Source organism: Pseudonaja textilis, chromosome 7 (genome assembly GCF_049901715.1).
Source record: "Pseudonaja textilis isolate UNSWEBS1 chromosome 7, rPseTex1.2, whole genome shotgun sequence".
Taxonomy (NCBI): domain Eukaryota; kingdom Metazoa; phylum Chordata; class Lepidosauria; order Squamata; family Elapidae; genus Pseudonaja; species Pseudonaja textilis.
The window spans coordinates 33,502,441-33,525,901 of NC_141996.1; the positions used below are offsets into that span (position 1 = coordinate 33,502,441).

Consider the following 23,461-nt stretch of genomic DNA (forward strand, 5'->3'; position numbering starts at 1 on the left):
GAACTGAAATCTCACAACTCTGGAGATCAGCCCTTTGGGGAAAACTGAAATCACGGTAAATCTTCAAACCTTTGAACATTTGTCTTGCAAACCTTCCAAAGAAAGGTTTGTTAGAATTCATAATTTACTTTAATGATTGAAATTTAAATTTAAAAATCTACAGGTTTTATATTTAGTAAGTTCTATTTGTATGTCAACATGCAATATGTGATATATATTTGGATTTTCAATTAAAATGTAATAATCTTCAGAATAACGATATTTACTTTCGTACTTGCAACACTAAATTTAATAAAAGAATTTGATTCAAAGAAGAAAAATAATTGAGCTTTTATTCATAGCAGTTATAGAATGGCCTACCACATTTCCTGTTTGTAGGATTTAAACTTGAATTTTAAATCCCCAGATTAACTCAGTGTTGAACAAACAAAAGTCAGTTCTTGAGTCTCTGACTGAGACCTATTTTTGTTTCCGTTTGTTTCTTTAACCAGCAGGAAATTGAAAGGTAAGTATCTTTCCTTTATACCATAAAATTCAATTATCTTTAAAAAAAAACTTATTCAAAACGTTTATAAATCCAAAGGCAGGCTGCCAAAAGAATTCAATGTCTATTCATTTTGATAATCTTTTTGAATTTTAATTTATCTTTAGATAGGTGGAAAGAAACATTATTATTAAATATTTGTTGGGAGGAACTAATGTTAGTACTCATAACTAATGTTAGTTATTTACACAAAATATAGTCGTGTAACTATCTTTTGCTTTTGAGGCTTATGTTTTGAAAACTAAAAACCCAACTAAATTTTGATTAATTCTCTTTTAGATTGTCCTTTAAAACTTATTCTAACAGGGCATATCTGTGTTTATGCCAGTTCAGGGTTGTTCAATCACATAATGGATTTGCTTTTACTGAGATGATGGCTGAGATGAGAACTTTATTTATTTCACAAATATATACAGAAGAATGTTTGATTATTCCAAGACAAAGGCAGAATTATAATTCTGAAATATAAGTTGCATTGCCTTTGAATGGTATTGTATGGGATGAGAAAACAATAGACCATAGGTGATCCCTTAATTAAAACAGTTGATACTCCTGGAGATATGAATCCCCAACACGAGTTCTTCGTATCAATATATTTACCTTAAGCTGTAATGTCTACATCGACTGAAGTCTTAATGAATTCAATTAGATTTATTCCCAGATAAGTAGGCAGCAATCATTCTAGTTGTTTTCATACATCAACTGTTTAAAGTATGCAGAATTTTTACTCCATTTATTTAGTACTGGTGCTCATTTGAATGTCAGTAATTATTTTAGTTCCTTTGAGATTTTTCCCTACTGTGATTTGCTTTGTAAAGTGGTATAGAGACAGTAAAGACAGTAAAAATGTATCCAATATTTCCTTAATATGCCAAGAAGTACTTCCTTCTGTCAAACTCCCACATATTATGTCAGTTCAGTGTGATGGCTACTTCTTTGATGATATAGAGATTTTAATCCTAGTTGTTGATCTCCCTTAAGCCAATACTTCATTTTTATAATTTTTCAATACAAAAGTATGCAGTGGAACTACCCATATAGAATTATGTTGTAATTTGGACACTTTTTGACAAAATGATGGTTTCACATATAATAACAAGTGACTGTATGATTAAGTCTGACTGAAGGAATTGCTTTAAAACAGATCCATACCACATTGCAAAACCAGGGTTGTAAGTTAGGAACATTACTACAGACGTAGGCAATAAAATCAATTACTGACAAGAAATAAAGATTCTGCTCTTGCATATATTTTTTTCAGAAATGCATGTCATTATTTCTCTAAGATGACATATCCCAATGACAGTAACAAAGGGACAATTATAGTTATGAAATTAAAAAGAATATTTCAGCAATTTTACGAGATGTATTAACCCCAGCCCATCTAAAAAGTAACAGTTGGAGAAATCTGATTAGATTGAATCAGAGTTGATATAAAGGGAAACATGAAGGTATACATATTCATACTGTACTCTTAATAAAGTTTTTGTACAGCGATAATGTCCATGGAGATTTACTAATTTACTTATTTATTTATTTGTTTAATTTGTCAATCCCTTATAGGTATAAGTATAAACATGAGTAAGAATACAGGAAATAGGTGCAAATAAATGGGGGCAATAGGACAGGGATGGTAGGCACGATTGTGCCCTTATGCACACCCCTTACAGACCTCTTAGGAATGGGGTAAGTCAATAGTAGATAGTTTGAGGTTAAAGGAGCGGGGGTCAGAGGATGTAACAACAGAGTTAATTGGTGTTAATAGTTATTAAGATTATATTCTGGGCAGAATTTGAAGATTATGAGATAATTGTTACCAAAGATTTTGATAGTATTATGTATTCTATATTCTATAAAAATAGAATACCTACACTTAAAAACAAAATGATACATATGAGTACTATCGTAGAGAGATTCTGTTTTAGTATTTTTTTCTACAAAGATAATTACATTTCATTTTGATCAATTCCTTGATTTCAGCCAGAGATATCTAAATATTATCTAAACCATAGATACACATATCAAAGCTTCAAGCAATGTTATTCCAGAGCCCCTCTAAAAGTTTGCCTTTCAATCATAATTTCAATGCAATAGAACAGAAATAATTAAATACATAAGAAATTATCATATGAATGGCGTTAATTTTATTTTAATTATATAAATCAAATTTAATTGTCATCTATCTTATTTATTTATCATGGCCTACCCACTTTTAAACTCTAGTGCTACTGACATATCATCTAAGAGCTAAAGCCATACCTTGATCTGAAACAAGGTGTGCACCCATGACTAACTCCAAATTTTGCATATTAGTTTCAATGGAATAATGCTGGTAAAACAATATTTCTTGCTGTAAATTCTTGCACTCATTCTGTAATATTGTGATATTGTTTGTGGGAATCATGAGACCATGTAATTTGTATGCATGTGTGTGTGAGAGAGAAAGAGACAGAATAGAGAGTAAAAAAAATGGGTCTTTTGCATAAGCACAGGTAAAGTGGAGCCAAGCCACTGGTTATCGTATTTTATTTATATGATAACTTATTTATATTACAGTCTAGTGCTGGTGTACCACTAAGGTTTACTTTCAAACAATTAAAATCAAATACAAGAACAGTTATAATACAACAAAGTACGTATAATTAAATCAAGATCAGGCAAACACAACAACTTAAATGAAGCTTTAAATACAGTTATTTAAGAAAATAAGATAAATGAGCCTATTAATAGAGTCTTGGTCTAGTCTATTCAGGCTGAGGGATCCAGAGTTTATGTGCAATCATAGGAAAATCCTCTGACAACTAAGAATAATTGAACTCTGTTAGTTGGAAATAGTCTTTCCACTGAATTCTATGGCTCAAATGTTTTGTTATTGGATAGAATGACGGCAAAGATGTCCTAGGCTAAAATCCTTCAGAACTGAAGGAGCTTCTTGGCTGAGAAATGAAATTTCTTCAGTGAAAAACAAAAACAGTCCAGTTGCCTCTTGACCTTTGGGATAGGAGTATATCTCACCCTGTACTGCATTCTTTAACATTCTGGTGTAGTTTGCCTTGTTTTGTCATCAAAGTGTTAACTTCATTTGATGATGAGGCCACAACTATCCCAACCACTGGTAGATATCCTGAAAGTGGGACAAAACATCTACTACTCACTGTCCATACTATGGGATAGAGCTGAGACAAGAAGTGAGCTTTGACATTTGGCAACCTGTTGGTTTGGTTATCTGTCAGAACCTGATTTGTGGGGTTACAGTTTTCCTGCTTTGCTGGAAGCCCACACTCATCCTGTGAATCAGACATTACAGCCCTCACTAAAGTCCTGCTTCTCTTGGTACAATACTCTTGTGCTTGTTATTTTTTATGCTGGCTTTCTCATTTGGTGTTTGTTGCTTCTTGGAGGCTTTTATCTTATAAGCTTTCTATTTGCTTCGTTCTCTTTGTCTCTTGATTGCTTCTCATCTCTCTCTCTCTTAATTGCTCAGCTTTTTTACTTTTGCTCATTTAAGAGTTTTATTCACCCGCTTATCTTTCTTGTTCTTGCTTGCTCATCTGCCTCAGTTTCTTTTAAAAGATCTGATGGACAGCTCTACCCCAGAGATCCTTCTTGCTTGAAACACTGCCAATAGGCCTGTTGGTGAGGGCAAAAGGTGTTTACTTTTTCACATGTGTAGATAAGCAGTCTGTGGAATGTCTGGTCTACGCCTTGTGATGTGTGAGGCAGGCATGACACAGGCAGATAGATTCTTGACCTTTCCTGCTACCCAGCTAGAGTGGCCTTGGAGAGAAATTGGCAGCAACTGCAGAGTAGCGACATAGCACAAGCAATTAAAATGACTGTCAGCAGTTGGGAAAATCATGGCCTCCATTGCATTATTATCATAACTGTTATAACAATGTCACAAAGTATACATGTAGTACATTGGGGTGGGATAAAATTGAATGCAAAAGATGCTGAAGAGCAGAGAAGGGGATAATGGAAAGATGACCAGGGGAGGAATGAAAAAAAGTGATCCAATCAATCAGGAACATCTGCTGCAATAGTGACTGGCTGCAAAATGGCAGTGTGATTGAAGCCTTGCTCCCTTTTGCAAGCCTGCAGTGCTGTGCCACACATTAAAAGGAGTGGAGCTTTGATCTCTCTGCCATGCTTGCCACTTTGAAGCCCAGTGTCCATCATTACAGATACTCCTGACCACAGTATGTACTTTCCTCATTGCATTAGTTTTTGCAGTAAGGAAAAAAGGCTGGAGACTGTGTGGCAAATGATGATGGTTGAAAGTCAGTCAGGCACTTTGACTTCAGGAGACAGAGAAGACAGAAGAGGCAGGACAAGGCACAGATCCTACCTGAAAACAATGTTTGCCCCATAGCTCCAGAATAAATGTTGCAAAAGTGCCTTTGTACAGTTTTCTCTGAACTAGAAGTTAATCAGCATAGCTGTTGAAGTTCAAATTTACAGCACTGTGGTAGCACAAGTGGGTGGTACAAATCCTAGAATATGTTTCATTAAACTTGCTGTTTTGTTTTGAATGTTGACTTGCTCAATATTCTTTTATGTTTTCCTATATTTCTCATATGTTTGTCAATGTTACCTGATCTGTATGATTTCTAACCAGATTTTTGGAGAAAACAAAAGTATTTATATGTATGGTATTCAGCTTTGTTCGGGTATTTTCCCACATCAGGTTAGTTGTGCTTTTAAAGTAGCAACATTTTGGCAGAATCTCATCTGCCATCCTCAGGCTTCTGTATAATGTTCGTCTGACAATGAACTATACCAGAAGAAAACGCACACCAACCGCTACCTCAATGCCCAATCCCACCACCACCCAGCACAGATAAACTCTGTGGCCAAAACACTAATTGCCAGAACCAAATGCCTGGCAGACAACACACACATAAAGACTGAACTATGCATCCTGACTAAAGTACTGACAGCTAACGGCTTCCACAAAAGCAAAATCACCGGCTTGATCCACAAAAACACACTGAGACATAATGGAGACCTAGAAGATGAACAGACCTATGGATCAGTTGTCCTGCCCTACATAAGAGGTACTACAGACAAAATCAGTAAGATACTACACAGGCATCACATCAAGACTGCCTTCAAAACAGACAGAAAAATAGCAGCCATCCTAAGAAACCCCAAAGATAAAATTAATCTGGAAAACCAAGGCATATATGAAGTCCCCTGAGCATCATGCCCTGCCACATACATTGGACAGACCAATAGAAGAATAAGTACCCACCTGGATGAACACAAAAATGCAGTCAAAAAGCTGGAACACACTTCCTCACTAGTCCGACACATAAAAGCAACAGGTCATAGCATCTAATTCAATGGCACCAAAACCGTAGCCACTATAGAAAACCCCAGCTACAGAATTATCAGAGAAGCCATAGAGATTGAAAAAAGACCCGAATGCATGAATAGAAGAGATGATTCCACCAGACTGTCAATTATTTGGAAGCCTGCACTCACAAATAAAAAAATATCCACACCACAAGCCAGGCAAACACCTGGGCACAAACAGATCCACCCCTGATACCTCCAGCTCAAACACACCCCAACCAGGCCCCCAGATGAAACCTAGCTTCCTAATAAATGATAGCCGTCCATTTACTCGGAGCCAAGCTGCACTTTCCAATACAGGAAACACAATGTTGCCAGTCAATCAAGACAAAAAAAGCCACAAAACAGACAGAAGGTATTAGAAACACCAATCAAGCAGAACACAGCAAACTCCAAGACCAATAAACACAGAGCAAGACTCCCAACCAATCAGGATGAAGAAAAAACCATTCTGGCACAGTGTAGGCTAGCACTAAATTTAAAACAGAAATGGCTGTGAAAGTCTAACTCACAGATGAACACTATACAGAAGCCTGACGTGGGAAAATACCCGAACAAAGCTCAATACCATACATATATACATATATACACATACACACACACACACACACACACACACACACACATCTATTTTTAAAAGATGTAAATTTGTCAGCAAGTAAAGCAAATTGCACATATTTTTTGTTTTCCCGACTTTACAAAGTATGGAGAATATCTTACTTATTTTGTTATTCATGCAATGGTTTCAAAATTTCTGGAAAAAAAGAATCACCACCTTTCTGACACATTCTTCATGAGTTTGCAGAATTAGCATAAAAATTGAGATTTAATACAAGTTTCTAATTTCCTATGTTCCTGTGTACTCATTTTTTAAAACATTAAGCATTTTAATAAAATCTAAATTTTCTCCTTTCTTTAACTATTCTATAGCAATTGTTAACTGGTTATGCCTCTATATTAGAAAAATGGATATCTGTTTTATCAATGTATGAGAAAATAAAATTGAACATTTCAAATAGGAACACACAATTAGTTTTTCAGAATTTGAACATGTCTCATATAATGTATTTACCCGTATCCAAAGATCCTTTCAAAGAAAAAAGTAGTGTTTGTGTTTATAAAATTCATACATGGATATAAATTCTAGCATGTCAAATGAATACTGTATTGAAAAACTTAAATGAACAAAATTCTTATTTTTATTTACACTGTTCTCTTCTTACAGGAATGGATGCTAATCAGTGTATCATTTGTTGGATACCCCTTTCTTTTGTAACTCTTATTATGATAATTTCTTTACTAAAAAATGTTTCATACTTCTTAAAAAACAAGAAACAAAAAGGTAAGCAAAGCTGAAGAAACAGATGTAGAAGAGAGGAGAGGTGCTAGCTGAATAGTAGAGAATACACAACAGGTTTACTTAAATACTCAACAGATTTATCCCTGGGATAGAAATGAACTACCTGTATAGTACAATGGATTTTGACCAATAGCTCTGCAGATTCAGTTGGAGCACTGTAGCTACTATATATTAACATTAGCCTAAACGATACTGTATCAATATTCTGATCTTGTGTAAATCAATGTGATAATATAATTGGTCATAGTAAGATAGTGTCTCAAAATATATCTTTGTTATTAATATATATTGGCATATCTTAAGACTTTTAAATTAAACTAAACCTTAATTAATGCATTCATATGAGCAAAATGACAGCAGTGAGCTGATGAAAATAAGCAAATCAAACTCAGCTACAACAAGGAATACAAGAATAATGTAAGTTGTAAATTATAGAAATAGGAAGAAGTGAGGTTTCACTTTCATCTGCAATGGAATAAAAAGAATAATTCTTTATCTGATCTCAGTAAAGGTAGTGCTTCTTTTCACTAAGGCCACATTAAAAATAATCTCATATATATTTATACATATAAGATACTTTAAGTTGTGGTTTAACAAGAAGCATCATCCATTTCAAAAGTAATCATGTTTACTGTGCTAGATGTAGTTAAAACAAACTGTAGGCATTTGTCAGGTTTAAGCCTCCCTTAGTTCATGACTATTATACCATGATGGCTGTTGAATCTTCTTCTTTACAGCTGTTTCTGGTATATAAGCTCCTGAATTCCTATTACTATATGCAAATGCTTAGTTATTATAGAAAATCCAAATGCCTTCAGGTACCATACGAGCCAAAAATCAAATTCTATAGCCACTGCCAGCACCACTATTCTCAGCCAGAAAACACAAATAACCCAGATTTTGATATCTCCAATTTGAGATATTACTTTAAAAAAGAAGCCAGCAAAAGTTCAGAAAATACTGCAGAGCAAAGCTACAATATTACATACATACATACATACATACATACATACATACATACATTTTTATTTTTTGTTACATTCTGTTATAGAAAGCACAGAATGGGAATAACAAAACAGTAAGCAAAGACATGAAAGACATGAAAATCAAGAATTCTAACTCAGTATCATTCACTACCTTTTCTCATGCATTTGTATCTTTGCTCACTGTTCTTATGTCCTGCTTGGTATATAATGTGTCATACATTGGCATTTTGCTTTTTAATAGTTCTCTCTTTCTCTTTTTCTCTCTCTTTGTCTCTCTCCCTCCCTGCCTTTCCCTCTAAATTGTATGAACTCCATCCAGCCACATCTTTCTTAAGTCTTTTCCTTCCTCTTGACCCATTCATTTAGTCCAGCACTCATTCATTCTTGCCCCTATTGCTTCTTGCATTATCAGACAATCCTTTTAAGTACCTCATTCCTCTGGCATTCAACTTTTGTGTTTTTCCTGACATACTAAACATTCATTTCCACATAACAAATTGAGTACAAGCACATTCTTATACAGACATTGTTATTTTTTTTCAACAAATAAATGTTGAAAAACATTCATGTTACCCACTCTCTTTCTACTAGCACTTCCATTTCTTAAAAATTTTCCATGCATTTATCACTTTTCATAAAATTCTTTCTTGGTATACCCGTATCAATCTATTTACTTTTAGTTTTTGCCAGTTACTTTCAGTCATTTTTGCAATTTTCCCTATAAAACATAATTACCATAGTATATAAATGTTCAGATCAATACTATTTACGGCATCAAACCATCTACCTTATATTGTGGGTTCACAGCAAACACACATTCTTTTGCATCAAGAACTTCATTTATATCCCCATTCCACCAATACATTTCTGCAAGCAGTCTTACATATATTTCCATAGATACATTAAACACTAAAGGCGATATGACTTATGCTGTCTTTCTTTTTGCTCAGTAGCATTCCATTTATTCTCACACATACATACTCTTACCAACATTAGCAACTAAACTTCAGCTCCACATCTGCATTGAAGGTTGCATGATCCATGTCTATTCTTTTTATTTCTATGTCGTAAATCGACATAAAGGCAATCAGCATTCTTGCCACACTCCTACATTTCTGAAAAAGGAAAAAAATATACAATCTGCATGTAGTACAATACTGCTGGTATCTTTATTTCTTGAAAAACACTCTATATATGTTTTTATATACTCATACAACACTTATATGAATATATAAAAACATTTTGGATCTGGAACACTGCTCTACCCAAACTTATAAAGCAGTCTATATGCAGTATAGAATATACAATACAGTATAAATCTTTATTTATTTTTATTTTATTTTATTTGGTTTTCAATTGCTTACAAGATAATAGGTATAAGTAAAAACATAGTTATGAATACATGGGTATATATATATAAGAAGAATAAAAGAAACAATAGGACAGGGACGGTAGGCACATTGGTGCGCTTATGCACGCCCCCTACATACCTCTTAGGAAAGGGGTGAGGTCAATAGTAGAAAAGCTAAGGTTAAAGTTTTTGGGGTTTGGGGAAGAAACCACAGAGTCAGGTAGAGTATTCCAGGCATTGACCACTCTGTTGCTGAAGTCGTATTTCCTGCAATCAAGTTTGGTGCAATTAACCTTGAGTTTGTATTCATTGTGTGCTCTTGTATTGTTATGGTTGAAGCTGAAGCATTTATCGACAGGTAGGACATTGCAATGTATAATTTTATATACTATACTTAGATCAGAGCGAAGGTTGAGATACTAGCTATAACTGATTCTTTGCTACTTATTGCATGTAGACTGCTTTGTAAGTTTAGCAAAGTAGAAAGTAGAAGAAAAAGTGGAAATGGGAACAAAAGGTATGGGAGAGTTCTGGCAGAAGGAAGACCAGAATGAAAATAGGCATTAGAAGGGAGGCAAAACCAAGGAGACATAGCAGTTAGAAGTGTATGGTAGGAAAGGAAAATGCAGAGAACATTCCATCTTATATTTAGTATATCTTTATAAAGAAATAAAGAAGTATCACATCTTAAAAAATAAGTTATATTGAAATGATAAACACCTATTTTTAAAAATTTGTTGATTTCTTCAAAATGTTTTCCAGGCAAAATTTGTGAAGATTATAATGAATATAATTCAAGGTATGGCAAAAGTCTTCCTTTTTTGAGATGGTGTGCTTACATGGAAAGACCTTTATCCAGTGTATTTTAGATCCCAATTTAATACATGTGGCTTCCAACTGATACATTTTTGGAACACTTCCGGCTCCAACTAAAATTATTTTTACATTGTTTAAAATTGGAACTTAATTTTCTGGAATCAATAATAATATTAACACACTGATTGGAGATGTTGTTGGTTCGAGCTCCGAGCTTGGTGATTTGGTTGCAAATGTTTCACCCCATTCAAGGAGACATCTTCAGTGCATGTTGGACTGTGCCTGTCTGGGGGAACACTGGCCTTTAAATACCTTTCTGAGTACTAGTCTGATTTCAGGTTGTGTGATTGGCTGGCTGTAGTTGCTGAGTCATAAGCCTTGGTTTTAAGTACTGTCGATGTGTTGTAAATTAGTGCTGGTGTTGTTGTATGGATGTCTTATAATGATGTCATGGTCAGGTTGATTTGATTGGCTGTGTGAGATGTGGTCCGATTTCTTGTGATCTACCAAGTTATAATTTTGTTTACAGTGGGGCTATTCATTGGTCTTTAAATGCTGCCTTCGAGATCATGACTAATGTTGTTCTTTCATTCTAAGTGGTTGGTAGATTGGGTCGATGTCAATGTGTCTGTTTACTGATTTATTGGTGGAAAACCAGGCTTCCAGGAATTCTCTTTCTCTCTTTGACTTCACCTGTGTTACAACTGTGGTCCAAGTTAGATTGAATTTGTGTCCGAGGGCAAGCTGTTCCATTGGTTGATTTTATTCACTATCAGAAAGTTTCTCCTTATTTCCAGGTTAAATCTCTCCTGGTTCACTTTCCATCCATTATTCCTTGTCTGGCTTACAGGTGCTTTAAAAAATAGCTCGACCCCTTCCTCACTGTAGCAGCCCCTCGAATATTGGAAGACCGCTATCATGTCTCCCCTGGTCCTTCTCTTTACTAGACTAGCCAAGCCCAGTTCCTGCAACCGTTCATTTTATCTTTTAGCCTCCAGTCCCCTAATCATCCTGGTTGCTCTTCTCTGTACTTTTTCTAGAGCCTCAACACCCTTTTTATAATGTGGTGAACAAAACTGGATGCAGTACTCTAGGTGTAGTCTTACTAAGGCTTTATAGAGTGGTATTAGTACCTCCCTTGATCTTGATTGTATCCCTATGTTAATGCAACTTAGGATTGCATTAACTTTTTCGGCTGCTGCTGCACACTGCTGGCTCATGTCTTTTTGAGTCTTCGTGGGTCTTGGCATCTTCAGACATGAGGGGTGGAGGGCCATGTCTCTAGATGGCTGGGAAACATTTGTGCACTCTGGTTGATAGTTTTCTTCCTGTTTGGCCCACATAGTTCTTCTTGCAGTTGCATCCGATATATGATGCCTGATTGTTGGTTTGTTTCTGTCTGCCCTTTTAGTTTTGACAGATCTGTCTGAGAGTTGAGGTTGGTTTGTGGGCTTCTGTGGCCTACTTTGAGGTCATGTTGGCCCAGCAATCTTGCCGTCATTTCTTAAACATTTTGCATGAAGGGGATTGTGATACATCTGGTCATTGTTGTTTTTGTGGTAGGTGTGTTGCTTTGCATGTTTGTGTTGTTCGTGTGTAGGCATCTCCAGATGAAGTTTAGTGGGTATCCATTTCTTTTGAACATTTTGTATAAGTGCTTTTGTTGGCTTTCATGGTGTTGCAATGGGATTCAGCTCTCCTGAACAGTGTTCTGACACAGTTTTGTTTATGGTTTTGCTACAACTTTAAAAGCACAACTAGAAGGATGTGGGAACATACCCTAACAAAGTGGAATGCCATATATGTATGTATGTATGTATGTATGTATGTATGTATGTATATGGCTGTCTGTCTGTCTGTCTATCTATCTATCTATCTATCTATCTATCTATCTATCTATCTATCTATCTATCTATCTATCTATCTATCTATCTATCTATCTGGTGGTTCTGCTTACAAGGACATCCAGAAATGGCAATTTGTTGTCATTTAAGGTTTCCATTGTAAATCAGATATCAGCTAAGATGTCATTGATCATTTGGTGGGTAGGTAGTGCTTGACTATCACAAAAGTAACAACAATGTAACATACTCATAGCTTGGGGTTTATTTGTGGGAGAACAGTCTCTTCAATCTTTTGCATGACAACTTCTGCAACTAGGCCAGATATAGAAGATCCCATGGGCTATCCTTTCATTTGTTTATAGGTCTCTCAGTTAGATTTGAAGTGGGTGGTTAGGCACAGTTGGAGAAGATCATCTATTGTGAGTAGTCCTCTTGGGGGCTTTGTGTTGTCCAGTAGTTATTTGATTAGGACAACAGTTTGAAGTCTACAGATGTGAATAATATGGTGGCATCGAATGATATAATTGTTTCATCTTCATCAATATGTAGGTGTTTGCACCTGTCCAGGAATTGTGTTTCGTAGTTATGGAGTATTGAGAGTCATTGATTAGGTGCATTAGGCATTTCTACATTTTTTTGGCAAGGTTGTAGGTGGATATGCCGGGAGTGAGACAATTGGCTGGATTGGGGTGCTTTCTTTGTGTGCTTTCAAGAGTCTGTAGAACTATGCTATGTTGAGCCAAACAACAATACCGCCACTAATTTACATCACACAGACAGTATTTAAAACCGAGGACTATGAATCAGCAACTACAGCCATCACACAGCCCAAAATCAGACTAGAACTCAGAAAGGTTTATAAAGGCCAGTGCTCCCCAGACAAGCACAATCCAAAGTGCACTGAAGGTGTCTCCTCGAATGGGGATGAAACATTTGTAACCAAATTGCCAAGCTCTGAGCTCAAACCCACAACATAACTACCAACTTGAGCTCCTAATATTCAAAGAAATTTCTGATTAGATTTAAAGACTGATTAGATTTTCAGGGGATTGGTGGAAATAGAAAATGAGAAATCAGAAGTAACCATGTTTGCATCCTCTATGGTGAACATCGGGAATCTGTTTCTATAAATGAAAATCTGGATATTTATTTTATTTATGTTCCTTTGTTAGCTAAATATTTGCTCCATTTACTCTGGGCAGCTTACTTCAATAAAAACAGGGAAAAAATGATGAAAAATGTAAATTTAACATTAATAAAACAATGAAACAATAAAAACAACAATAACAATAGACAATTAAAGTAATATGAATTAAAAGATGGGTGGGGGAGCAGAAAGTGCAGAGGGGAGACAGAATATATTGAGATCCAATCTATTATATTCAAATAGTTGTTTATTCAAAAACAAACAGTGTAAACTCAAGTAAATCACGTAGTCATATACATTATATTTTATAAACAAATTATGCAATACAATGTAATACAATATGTCCACATTTGTTTGTTTTAAATCTGTCTTGCCCTCTTTTACAGCAATGAGGAATTTCATGAAGAAGTTTGTCCGGTTTATGACAATCTTAATCACTACCATCAGGAGATGCTAAGTAAGTTTTAGATAAAGTTGTCCATTCATTGCATTTAGGTTCGTATGACTAACTTGAACTAATTGTTGTAGGCATTTCCCCTTTTTCTTTCCTTCTTTTCTGGAAGACAATGTTGCAGGTTATAGGAAGAATTTAGTAGTTCATGCTTATTTATTTAATTTGTATCCTGCCTTTATTATTTTTACAAATAACTCAAGGTGGAGAACATATCCAACATAACTTCCTTCTCCTATTTTCTCCACAACAATAGCTCTGTGAGGTGGGCTGGGCTGAGAGACAGAGTGACTGGCCCAAAATTATCTAGCTCAGGGGTCACCAACCTTTCTGACCTCAGGGACCACTAAATTCATAATTTTAAATCCCACAGACCACTAATGTGATTTGCCTAATGACTGACTGGATGGGCATGGCTAGGTGGTCAAGTGACTGGGTGGGCATCGCCAACTCGATGTCACTCACATCAAGGGGCACTTCTCTGGCCTCTTCTCACCTTCCTCTCCCAGTTAATCCTCACCTGCCTGTCTGGGCTCCTTAGGGCCCCAACAGGAAGGAGTTGTTGGAACTAAGCAGCCACCATGAGAAACAGTGGCAAAACAGCTGGCTCAGTTCAAATTGGATCTGACCATGAAGGAGGCTCAGCAGAAGCACCTCACTGAGGACTAGAAGCATAGGCTTTCCAAGCAGAAAGAAGACCTGTGGAAGTACAAGGCCAGGTACCAGTGCCTGGAGGGCTGAGATGGTCAGCCAGTTCCAGGCCATGATGCAGTCCCACTGGAGCAGGGTCCTCCAACTCTTCGCCACCAGTGGCGCTTCCCTCCAGCCTTCGCACAAAGCTCCATACCAGAAGGCTGAAGCAGACTCCAAGTTGGAATTTCTGCCACCCTCTGCCCCGCTCAAAAAGACTCTGGGGGGGGGAGGGGAGACTCTCTGCAACAACACAAATCTTCATGGCACTTATCTGGCTCAGGGGCCATAGTTTGAAGATTCCTGATTTAGTGCAATATAAAAAATGCAAATAATTTTTCTGCAGACCACCAAAATTTTCTCATGGACCACCAGTTGGTGACCACTGATCTAGCTGGCTTTCATTGCTAAGATGGGGGGTGAACTCAAGGTCTCACGCTTTCTAGCCTGGTTCCCTAACCACTAGATCAAACTGGTTATCTATATCTATCAGTCCGTCTATCTATCTATCTATCTATCTATCTATCTATCTATCTATCTATCTATCTATCTATCTATCTATATCTGTTTTATATGTGTGTGTCTAATATTATTATATTATATTACATTATAAAATATATTAAGGTTTGGAGGAGATTTGGAAATTCCCCATCTTTAATACAGGAAAACGTTAATAACAAATGTTCCTATCTTTTAAAAATGTTTTAATATTTTTTTAATATTGCTAGTATATTTTATATACAGATACCTACAGTGGCTATAAAAATGCACACCCCTGTTAAACTTAATTATTGGAATTATGGCCAAAAGAGTTCAACCTTGGTCTCATTAGACCATAACATATTTTCCCCATGCTTTTGTCAAACGTAATGTTTGCTTGTTTGCCAAGTTTGAATGTTTTTCTTTGTAAGAAAAAGCTGCCATCTTGCCACCCTACCTCACAGCCAAGACGTATGAAGAACAGGGGAGATTGTTGTCACATGTAGTATACAACCAGTGCTTGCCAGAAATTCCTCTTGCTAGCCTCTTGGATGAGTTTTCTTCTTGTTATTTTTATCAGTTCTTGAGAATGTCACTGTTGTGCCATATTTTCCCACTTGTTGATGACTGTCTTCACTGTGTTCGATGATATAGCCAATACCTTGGAAATCTTAACTTATACCTTTTAACAATGAGATCCCTTTGATTCTTTGTAAGCTCTTTGCAGACCATGGTTTTTGCTGAAAGAGGCAACTAGTAAAAAACAGAAAAATCCTGCTAGAATAGCTGATCTTGATCAGAGTCACTTTAATTAATGGCAAGTGTGTACTGACATGTATAACATCAATTTGAATGCGATTAGTTAATTCTGAACACAACCACATCCCTACTTATAAAAGAGTGTGTACACTTATTGTAAGTTTTTTTATTGTTATATCCCCCACCCGTTTTTTTTGGCTTGTTTTTGAATTGAATTATATAGCTTATGTGTTATATTTATGGTGCAAAAAATTCAGAAGTGGTTTATTTCAGTTTGATTTTTTTTACAACTCAAATAACTGGCATTTCAATAGGGTGTATAGACTTTTAATATTCACTTTTATTGGGACCAATGGTCTATGTAAATGAATATAAAAGCAATTAAATATATGGTAATCATTGTTGATTATTCGAATTATTTGTGTTAACTGTTGCCATTGAAAATTTGGCCACAATATTAGTGATGTTTTCATTTCAATCAGAAGATAAAAACTTTATATACTAAAGATCTGTTTATTTGAATATTTTTGCAAGGAATTAAAATAAGTAAATTCTTCTAATTATATTATCATGCTTTAGTGATGATTTCGATTTCTCATGAACTCTGTGGACAAGTCCAGAACTTTTTTACATTTCTATGTCTGTGGAGATTCTCAGTTATTCAGGTCATAGTCGCAAAGGTGCTTTTCCAAAAGGCAACTGGACTTTGTTTTTTTCCATGAAAACGTTTCATTTCTCATCCAAGAAGCTTCTTCAGTTCAGTTTAAATATCTACTCAAGAAAGTGGATGCAGAGTACTATACTGCGCCCCCACCAAAAGCCCTTCCTTAATTTACGGCAGGTGTGTCAAACTTGATTTCATTGAGGGTTGCATCAGGATTGTGTTTGACTTTGGGGGTGCTGAGGGGCATGGCTGGGGTGCATGAGGTCACTCATGTGGGGGCACCAGTGGTGGCCTGAATGCCCTGTCAGCGAAAATGGGCTCCCAAACTCTGTTTTTGGCTGCGACAGCCTCCTGCAACCCTCTGCCAGCGAAAATGGAGCTCAGAAGCTTCATTTTCACTGGCAGAGGCACCATGGGCCAGTTCTTCTCCATTTCCAGGTGGGTCGCACCAGCCAGATCTAAGCACCTTGAGGGGCAGATTCTCCTGATCTAGAGGAAGTGAAATATGTCAGGTTTTTGCCAGCACAGTATAGTTATAGCTGCTATATTGCATGGTATTGAAAAATAACAGGTCAGTGCAGGACTTTATATGATTAACAATAATATAAACTGTTTTAAAACATTCTACATCAAAAATTATTTTCAGATGAAAGTTGCTATGAGCAAATGAATGTCCCTTCTCCTAGATCCACCACTGATGCACAGGTTTGTACATGCTTGTTTATATAAATGTTCTTTAATTTCTAACAGCTTTTTTCAAGGCCCTTTATGGTGTTGAATGATTTGCCTGGATCTTAGCTGCACTAAAATACAGAACGTTACTTTCAAAATCTTGGCCAATTTAAAGTTTAATTCCAGCCCTATCTCCTTTATCAATTCTATATCTTCTTTATCAATTCTATGTAGATATGTCACATTCATTTATGTCCATTTATTATTTTAACTTAACAAAATTATGGAGTCAAGAGTTCTAAGTTATTGCAGGTAAAGTAACATTTAGTTACAATGGCCAAGATAGATGTGATCTCAAACCCAAGCTTAGAGATGAGACAGTGAAATCTCATGCTTTTATTTGCTTACACCAGAGCTGTCAAACTTGTGGCCCACGAGCAAATGCATCACACGCTGGCCACATCCATGCCTGATTTAGCGAAGGGGGAAAAAGTGACAATATGTTGCGTGATGCCACCATGACAACATGAGTTTAACACTCCTGGCTTACACCTATACACAGAATCTTGCGAAACTAAAGCTATAACTGTCTAGGCCAGCCATTCCCAACCTTTCTGGCTTGGTAGCTTGGCGGTTGGGTGGAGAGGGGATAATTTTTTTTCCAAGAGGTAAATGGTCACTACTTGTGTGAGGGAAGCTTTGTGCATGCACACATGCTTTCCTGCCACTTGTGCGGTCTGGTTCCAAAGAGTCTGCGGCCCTGTAATGGCCCGTGGCCTGGTAGCTGGGGACTCCTGTTTCCTGCTACTAGGCATACTCCAAGTGATTTGAAATTATGGTTACCCTGAACCTCTCCCCTCTTCCCCCATCCAGTTCAGGACTGCACTCTCTTTCTAGAAAAGATCTAAGTTGGCAAAATCATCCCACTGTGCTGCTGCAGGTACACATTCCACAGAATGGTACAATGATTCAGTGTAACATAACCTAGTTAATTACAATTAACAAAAGGTCTGTGAATTCTCAGAATTGGATTGTGCATTAGCAAGATTCATTTTGAACCCTCCTGAGTTTGATAGGAGATATACCTAAATATGCTTGAGCATGGCTCCTACTTACTGCTCAGTTCTCAAGAACAGCACATTAATCATTGAGCTGGGAAATATGGGTTGTGTGAATCATAGATAAGCATTCAAATGTTATCTGTTACAGTTACTGGTGGAATCTGTGATTTCACACAAATGAGCAGAGTTCATTTTCAGGATGTCAGAGAAGGACCAGTGCCTAATTCTGCTTCATATTCTGGCATAAATCTAGCTAATAAAATTTAACTGTGCAACTATGTGGTTGCTTTGCAAATTTGGTCAAAGACAATTGTACTGAGAAATTATTAACATTGCCAGAGCATTATTGGAATAATCTCTGAGATACTTATCTCTGGATATCTCATAACACAGCAACACTGTTGCAATAACCCATTTACAGAGATGCTACAAACACAATTTGTTAACCTATACAAGAGCCCTCCAGTAAGGTGTATGGGTGGGGACAAAGTAGGAGGCCCTGCCCCACTTGAAGTAGGATTGTGTGAAATCAAGATATTGAACCAGTTCATCCAAATAGAGAGTAAAATAGGGGAATGACCTGGTAATGAATAGACTTTTCTTATACGGTATGCCAATGCAATAACAGTAAAAAATATAGCCTTCTTCAAATGCATATGGAATAAGCAAGCAGCTATTAGTTCAAGTGGATCAACAGCGAACATATCAGAATCAAGTATTGCAGTGACAGCATTATTTACATTATGCTTGCCATAATAACCTTAATCAAGGAATGCAAACCTAAGGAAACAGTAAGTCTTGTTCAAAGATGACTGTGGATAATGACAAATCTTAAATCTTTTAGGTTTAACAGGAAACCAAGAGTCCTATAGTAGAGTTCTTGATTTGCAGGAAGCCCCAATGCCAGTCCTAAAAGCATATTAGGTTTGATGGAATTCCCTAACATTTCCTCCAAAGATTGCAATAAAAATGTATCAGCAAGAAGTGTTTAGATAAGCAATTCAAATAGAGAAAGGGAAACCAATATTAACTTACGTTTTATGATCCTGTTCCAATGGATTCAGGAATCGATCCAATGGATCCAATTTTTCACAGTAAAAATAATGAATTCATGATTAGATAAGGTAGGAAACCAGTTGAGGAAAAAGTGCTGTTTCCAAGAAGTTACCAGAATAACAGAACAACTAAGTTGGAAGGGACCTGGAAGGTCTCTAGTCCAACCCTCTGATCAGGCAGGAAACCCTATACCATTTCAGACAAATTGTTGTCCAATCTCTTCTTAAAAACTTCCAGTGTTGGAACATTCACAATTTATGGAGTCAAGATGTTCCACTGATTAATTGTTCTGTCAGGAAATTTCTCCTTAGTTCTAGGTTGCTTCTCTCTTTGATTAGTTTCTATCATTTGCTTCTTATCATGCCTTCAGGTCCCTTGCAGAATGGCTTGAGTCCCTCTTCTTTGTGGTAACCCCTGAGATATTGGAAGACTGCTGTCATGTCACTCCAGTCCTTCTTTTCATTAAACTAGACATACCCAATTCCTGCAACCATGTCCTAATCAACTTTGTTGCTCTTCTCTGCACGTTTTAGTCTCAACATTTTTTTTGCATCGTGATGACCAAAACTGGATGTAGTATGCTACAGGTGAAACTCGAAAAATTAGAATATTGTGCAAAAGTTCATTTATTTCAGTAGTGCAACTTAAAAGGTGAATCTAATATATGAGATAGACTCATTACATGCAAAGCAAGATAGTTCAAGCTGTGATTTGTCATAATTGAGATGATTATGGCTTACAGCTCATGAAAACCCCAAATCCACAATCTCAGAAAATTAGAATATTCTAGGCTCAAAGTGTCCCACTCTAATCAGCTCATTAAGCCATAATACCTGCAAAGGGTTCCTGAGCCCTTAAATGGTCTCTCAGTCTGGTTCAGTAGGAATCACAATCATGGGAAAGACTGCTGACCTGACAGTTGTGCAGAAAGCCATCATTGACACCCTCCACAAGGAGGGAAAGCCTCAAAAGGTAATTGCAAAAGAAGTTGGATGTTCCCAAAGTGCTGTATCAAAGCACATTAATAGAAAGTTATGTAGAAGGGAAAAGTGTGGAAGAAAAAGGTGCACAAGCAGCAACCTGGAGATGATTGTCAGGAAAAGGCCATTCAAAAGTGTTGGGGACTTTCACAAGGAGTGGACTGAGGCTGGAGTTAATGCATCAAGAGCCACCACAACCCGACGGATCCTGGACATGGGCTGCAAATGTCATATTCCTCTTGTCAAGCCACTCCTGAACAACAAACGTCAGAAGCGTCTTACCTGGGCTAAAGAAAAACAGAAGTGGTCTGTTGCTCAGTGGTCCAAAGTTCTCTTTTCTGATGAGAGCAACTTTTGCATCTCATTTGGAAACCAAAGACCCAGAGTATGGAGGAACAATGGAGGCAAACACTGCAAGATGCTTGAAGTCCAGTGTGAAGTTTCCAGTCTGTGTTGATTTAGGGAGCCATGTTATCTGCTGGTGTTGGTCCACTGTGCTTCATTAAGTCCAGGGTCAACCCAATCATCTACCAGGAGATTTTGGAGCACTTCATGCTTCCTTCCGCAGACGAGCTTTATGAGGATTCTGACTTCATTTTCCAGCAGGACTTGGCACCTGCCCACACTGCCAAAAGCACCAAAACCTGATTCAATGACCGTGGGATTACTGTGCTTGATTGGCCAACAAACACACCTGACCTGAACCCCATAGAGAATCTATGGGGTATTGCCAAGAGAAAGATGAGAGACATGAGACCGAACAATGCAGAAGAGCAGAAGGCTGCTATTGAAGCATCCTGGTCTTCCATAACACCTCAGCAGTGCCACAGGCAGCTGGCTTCCATTCCACGCCGCATTGAGGCAGTAATTGCTGCAAAAGGGGCCCAAACCAAGTACTGAGTACATATGCATGCTTATACTTTTCAGAGGTCTGATATTGTTCTATGTACAATCCTTGTTTTATTGATTGCATGTAATATTCTAATTTTCTGAGATTGTGGATTTGGGGTTTTCATGAGCTGTAAGCCATAATCATCCCAATTATGACAAATCACGGCTTGAACTATCTTGCTTTGCATGTAATGAGTCTATCTCATATATTAGTTTCGCCTTTTAAGCTGCATTACTGAAATAAATGAACTTTTGCACGATATTCTAATTTTTCGAGTTTCACCTGTAAGTGTGGCCCAACCAAGGCATTATAAAGTGGTATTAACACTTCACATGAAATTGATTCTATCTGTTAATACAGCTTGGAACTGTGTTGGCTTTTTTTGGCAGCTGCAGCACACTGCTGGCTCATATTAAAGGGATTGTCCACTAGGACTCCAAGATCAGTTACTAGTGAGCCAGGTACCACCTATACTGTACCTGTACATTTGGTTTTTCTTGCCCAAATGAAGAACCCTATTTTTTTCACCATTGAATTTCATTTTGTTAGATAGCGCCCAATGTTCAAACACTTAATTGCAAATTTATATCATTTCATTTAGGTGTATCATACAACTGAATTGTTACTTTTACTGTTAGCTGTTTGCCATCATAGTAAAAATGACGTATCAATAATATGAATTGCTTGTTTTTTGTAGCAAACAGCTGAACGCCAAATGTGTTATGCTTCCCTTGATCATAGTGTCAGAAGAAAGCACAAAATGCAGCCCAAAAAGAAATATCCTACATTAGAAATGGGTGAAAATCAACTTATCGGAAAGAACTCCATGCTGTCTTGCATTTATCTCAACAGTGAACAACTCAATGCTGAAAATAAGTCGTTTGAAAATACTTCTCACGTTGATTCGTTCAGAGAGTTTGGTTTAAAACACAATGCAAATGATGTCATGTTTCAGTAACCAAATAGTTTTCTCAATTTAAACACTCACTGAGATAATCAATTGCCAAGTTAGATAAATTATTGTGTGAATAAAATTGTGCCATTGAGTTCTGTAGAGAAACAATTCATTATTATTTTTTTGAGACTTTCAATTAAATGTGCTTAGAAGAGTCTGGATCATGCAAGAAGTTATCGGGGCCATGGAGAAACTTGCTTAGTCCTTTTAGCAGGCCAGTGTGGAACTGGTTATACCCTCTACCTGCTTCAAATATGAGAAGCCAAAATACTGTTTTTACTATAAAACCGTTATATTCCATTGGAAGATTAGAATCATTAACAAAATTTTTGCTACCTTTCTGAAAAAAACGTACTCATTCAGCTCTGTTCTGGATAATTGTAACTTGCCATACGGCACATGTAATAACATCAGGAAATATTTAAGGTTAATTAGGGAATAATGTATCAGCTTTGATTCATCTAATTAACAGTTATACAGCGAGCAAATGTAATGTCGGCATGTATTTAGTTTCCTGCTAGTTAAGAACTGTTAAGAGTCAATCCCAATTATTCAATGAGCATGTAATGTCTTGAGCATCTGAATTAAATGGTCTATAAAGTAGTAAATGAGGTATAAAAATAAATCTCCAAGGAAGAATTTGAAATTTTTCATTGTATTTAACTGATTGCTATTGACTTTTACACCACTGTTTTATCATGTATTTTATAAGAAGTGATATTCCTAATTGCTGCTCAGATATACTGTACCTGTTCAGTTCAGTCCAAAACATTTTTTTGTAATAAAAACTACATGAATGCATTGGATATATCATAATATAGCAATGAAGTTTGAATTAGGCACAATTTGAAATTAGTCAGTGACCTTTAAACCTGTCTTACACTTTTTTGAATTACTAGTAATGGTCGCTTTTTGTTCATAGTGAACAAATTCAAGAGAAAATTATACAGTTGGTATAATTCTAGGAAGCAAATATTTAAATATATTTTATTTAATTTGACATGAAAATAAACAATTACCAGTAGTTCCAAAATATGTACTATGTAATGCTTCCTCTAATTGTTTAATAAATGTATTTTAACTGATCAATAAAGCAGAATATTTGTAGCTTAAGGTTGAAATGAGGGCTCCTTGATGCTCTGAGTGGTTTTAGCAGATGTTTCATTACCCTGACTAGGTAACATCATCAGCCTTAGAAGTACCTTATCCTGATATATAGATTCCCCATTTCACCTGGCCTGTTCAAGCAAAAAAAAAAAAAAGATTGAAATGATTTTCCTTCACATGGCAGCCTTATAGAATTGAGCCTTTCTTGCTGGTCCCATCCCTGCTGATTGAAAACACCCAAAGGTAGGGAACAATTTATTTACTGTTCCACTACCACCCCAAGATAAC

At 36.6% G+C, this 23,461-nt stretch overlaps 1 protein-coding gene across 2 annotated transcripts; it reads left to right on the forward strand.

Moving 5' to 3' along the window:
• Nucleotides 1–409: 409 nt before the first annotated feature.
• TRAT1 (T cell receptor associated transmembrane adaptor 1) lies at nt 410–23,159 on the forward strand. Of its 2 annotated transcripts, none has more exons than XM_026700492.2 (6): nt 410–505; nt 7,128–7,244; nt 10,362–10,398; nt 13,793–13,863; nt 17,097–17,155; nt 21,809–23,159. In XM_026700492.2, exons 2-6 carry the CDS (start codon nt 7,130–7,132, stop codon nt 22,067–22,069), a joined length of 543 nt encoding a protein of 180 aa, XP_026556277.1. In that variant the 5' UTR covers nt 410–505; nt 7,128–7,129; the 3' UTR covers nt 22,070–23,159. The 2 variants fall into 2 exon arrangements, with proteins under 2 accessions (XP_026556277.1, XP_087793537.1); XM_087937411.1 differs by having other exon boundaries at nt 421–505; nt 21,853–22,136.
• Nucleotides 23,160–23,461: the final 302 nt, after the last annotated feature.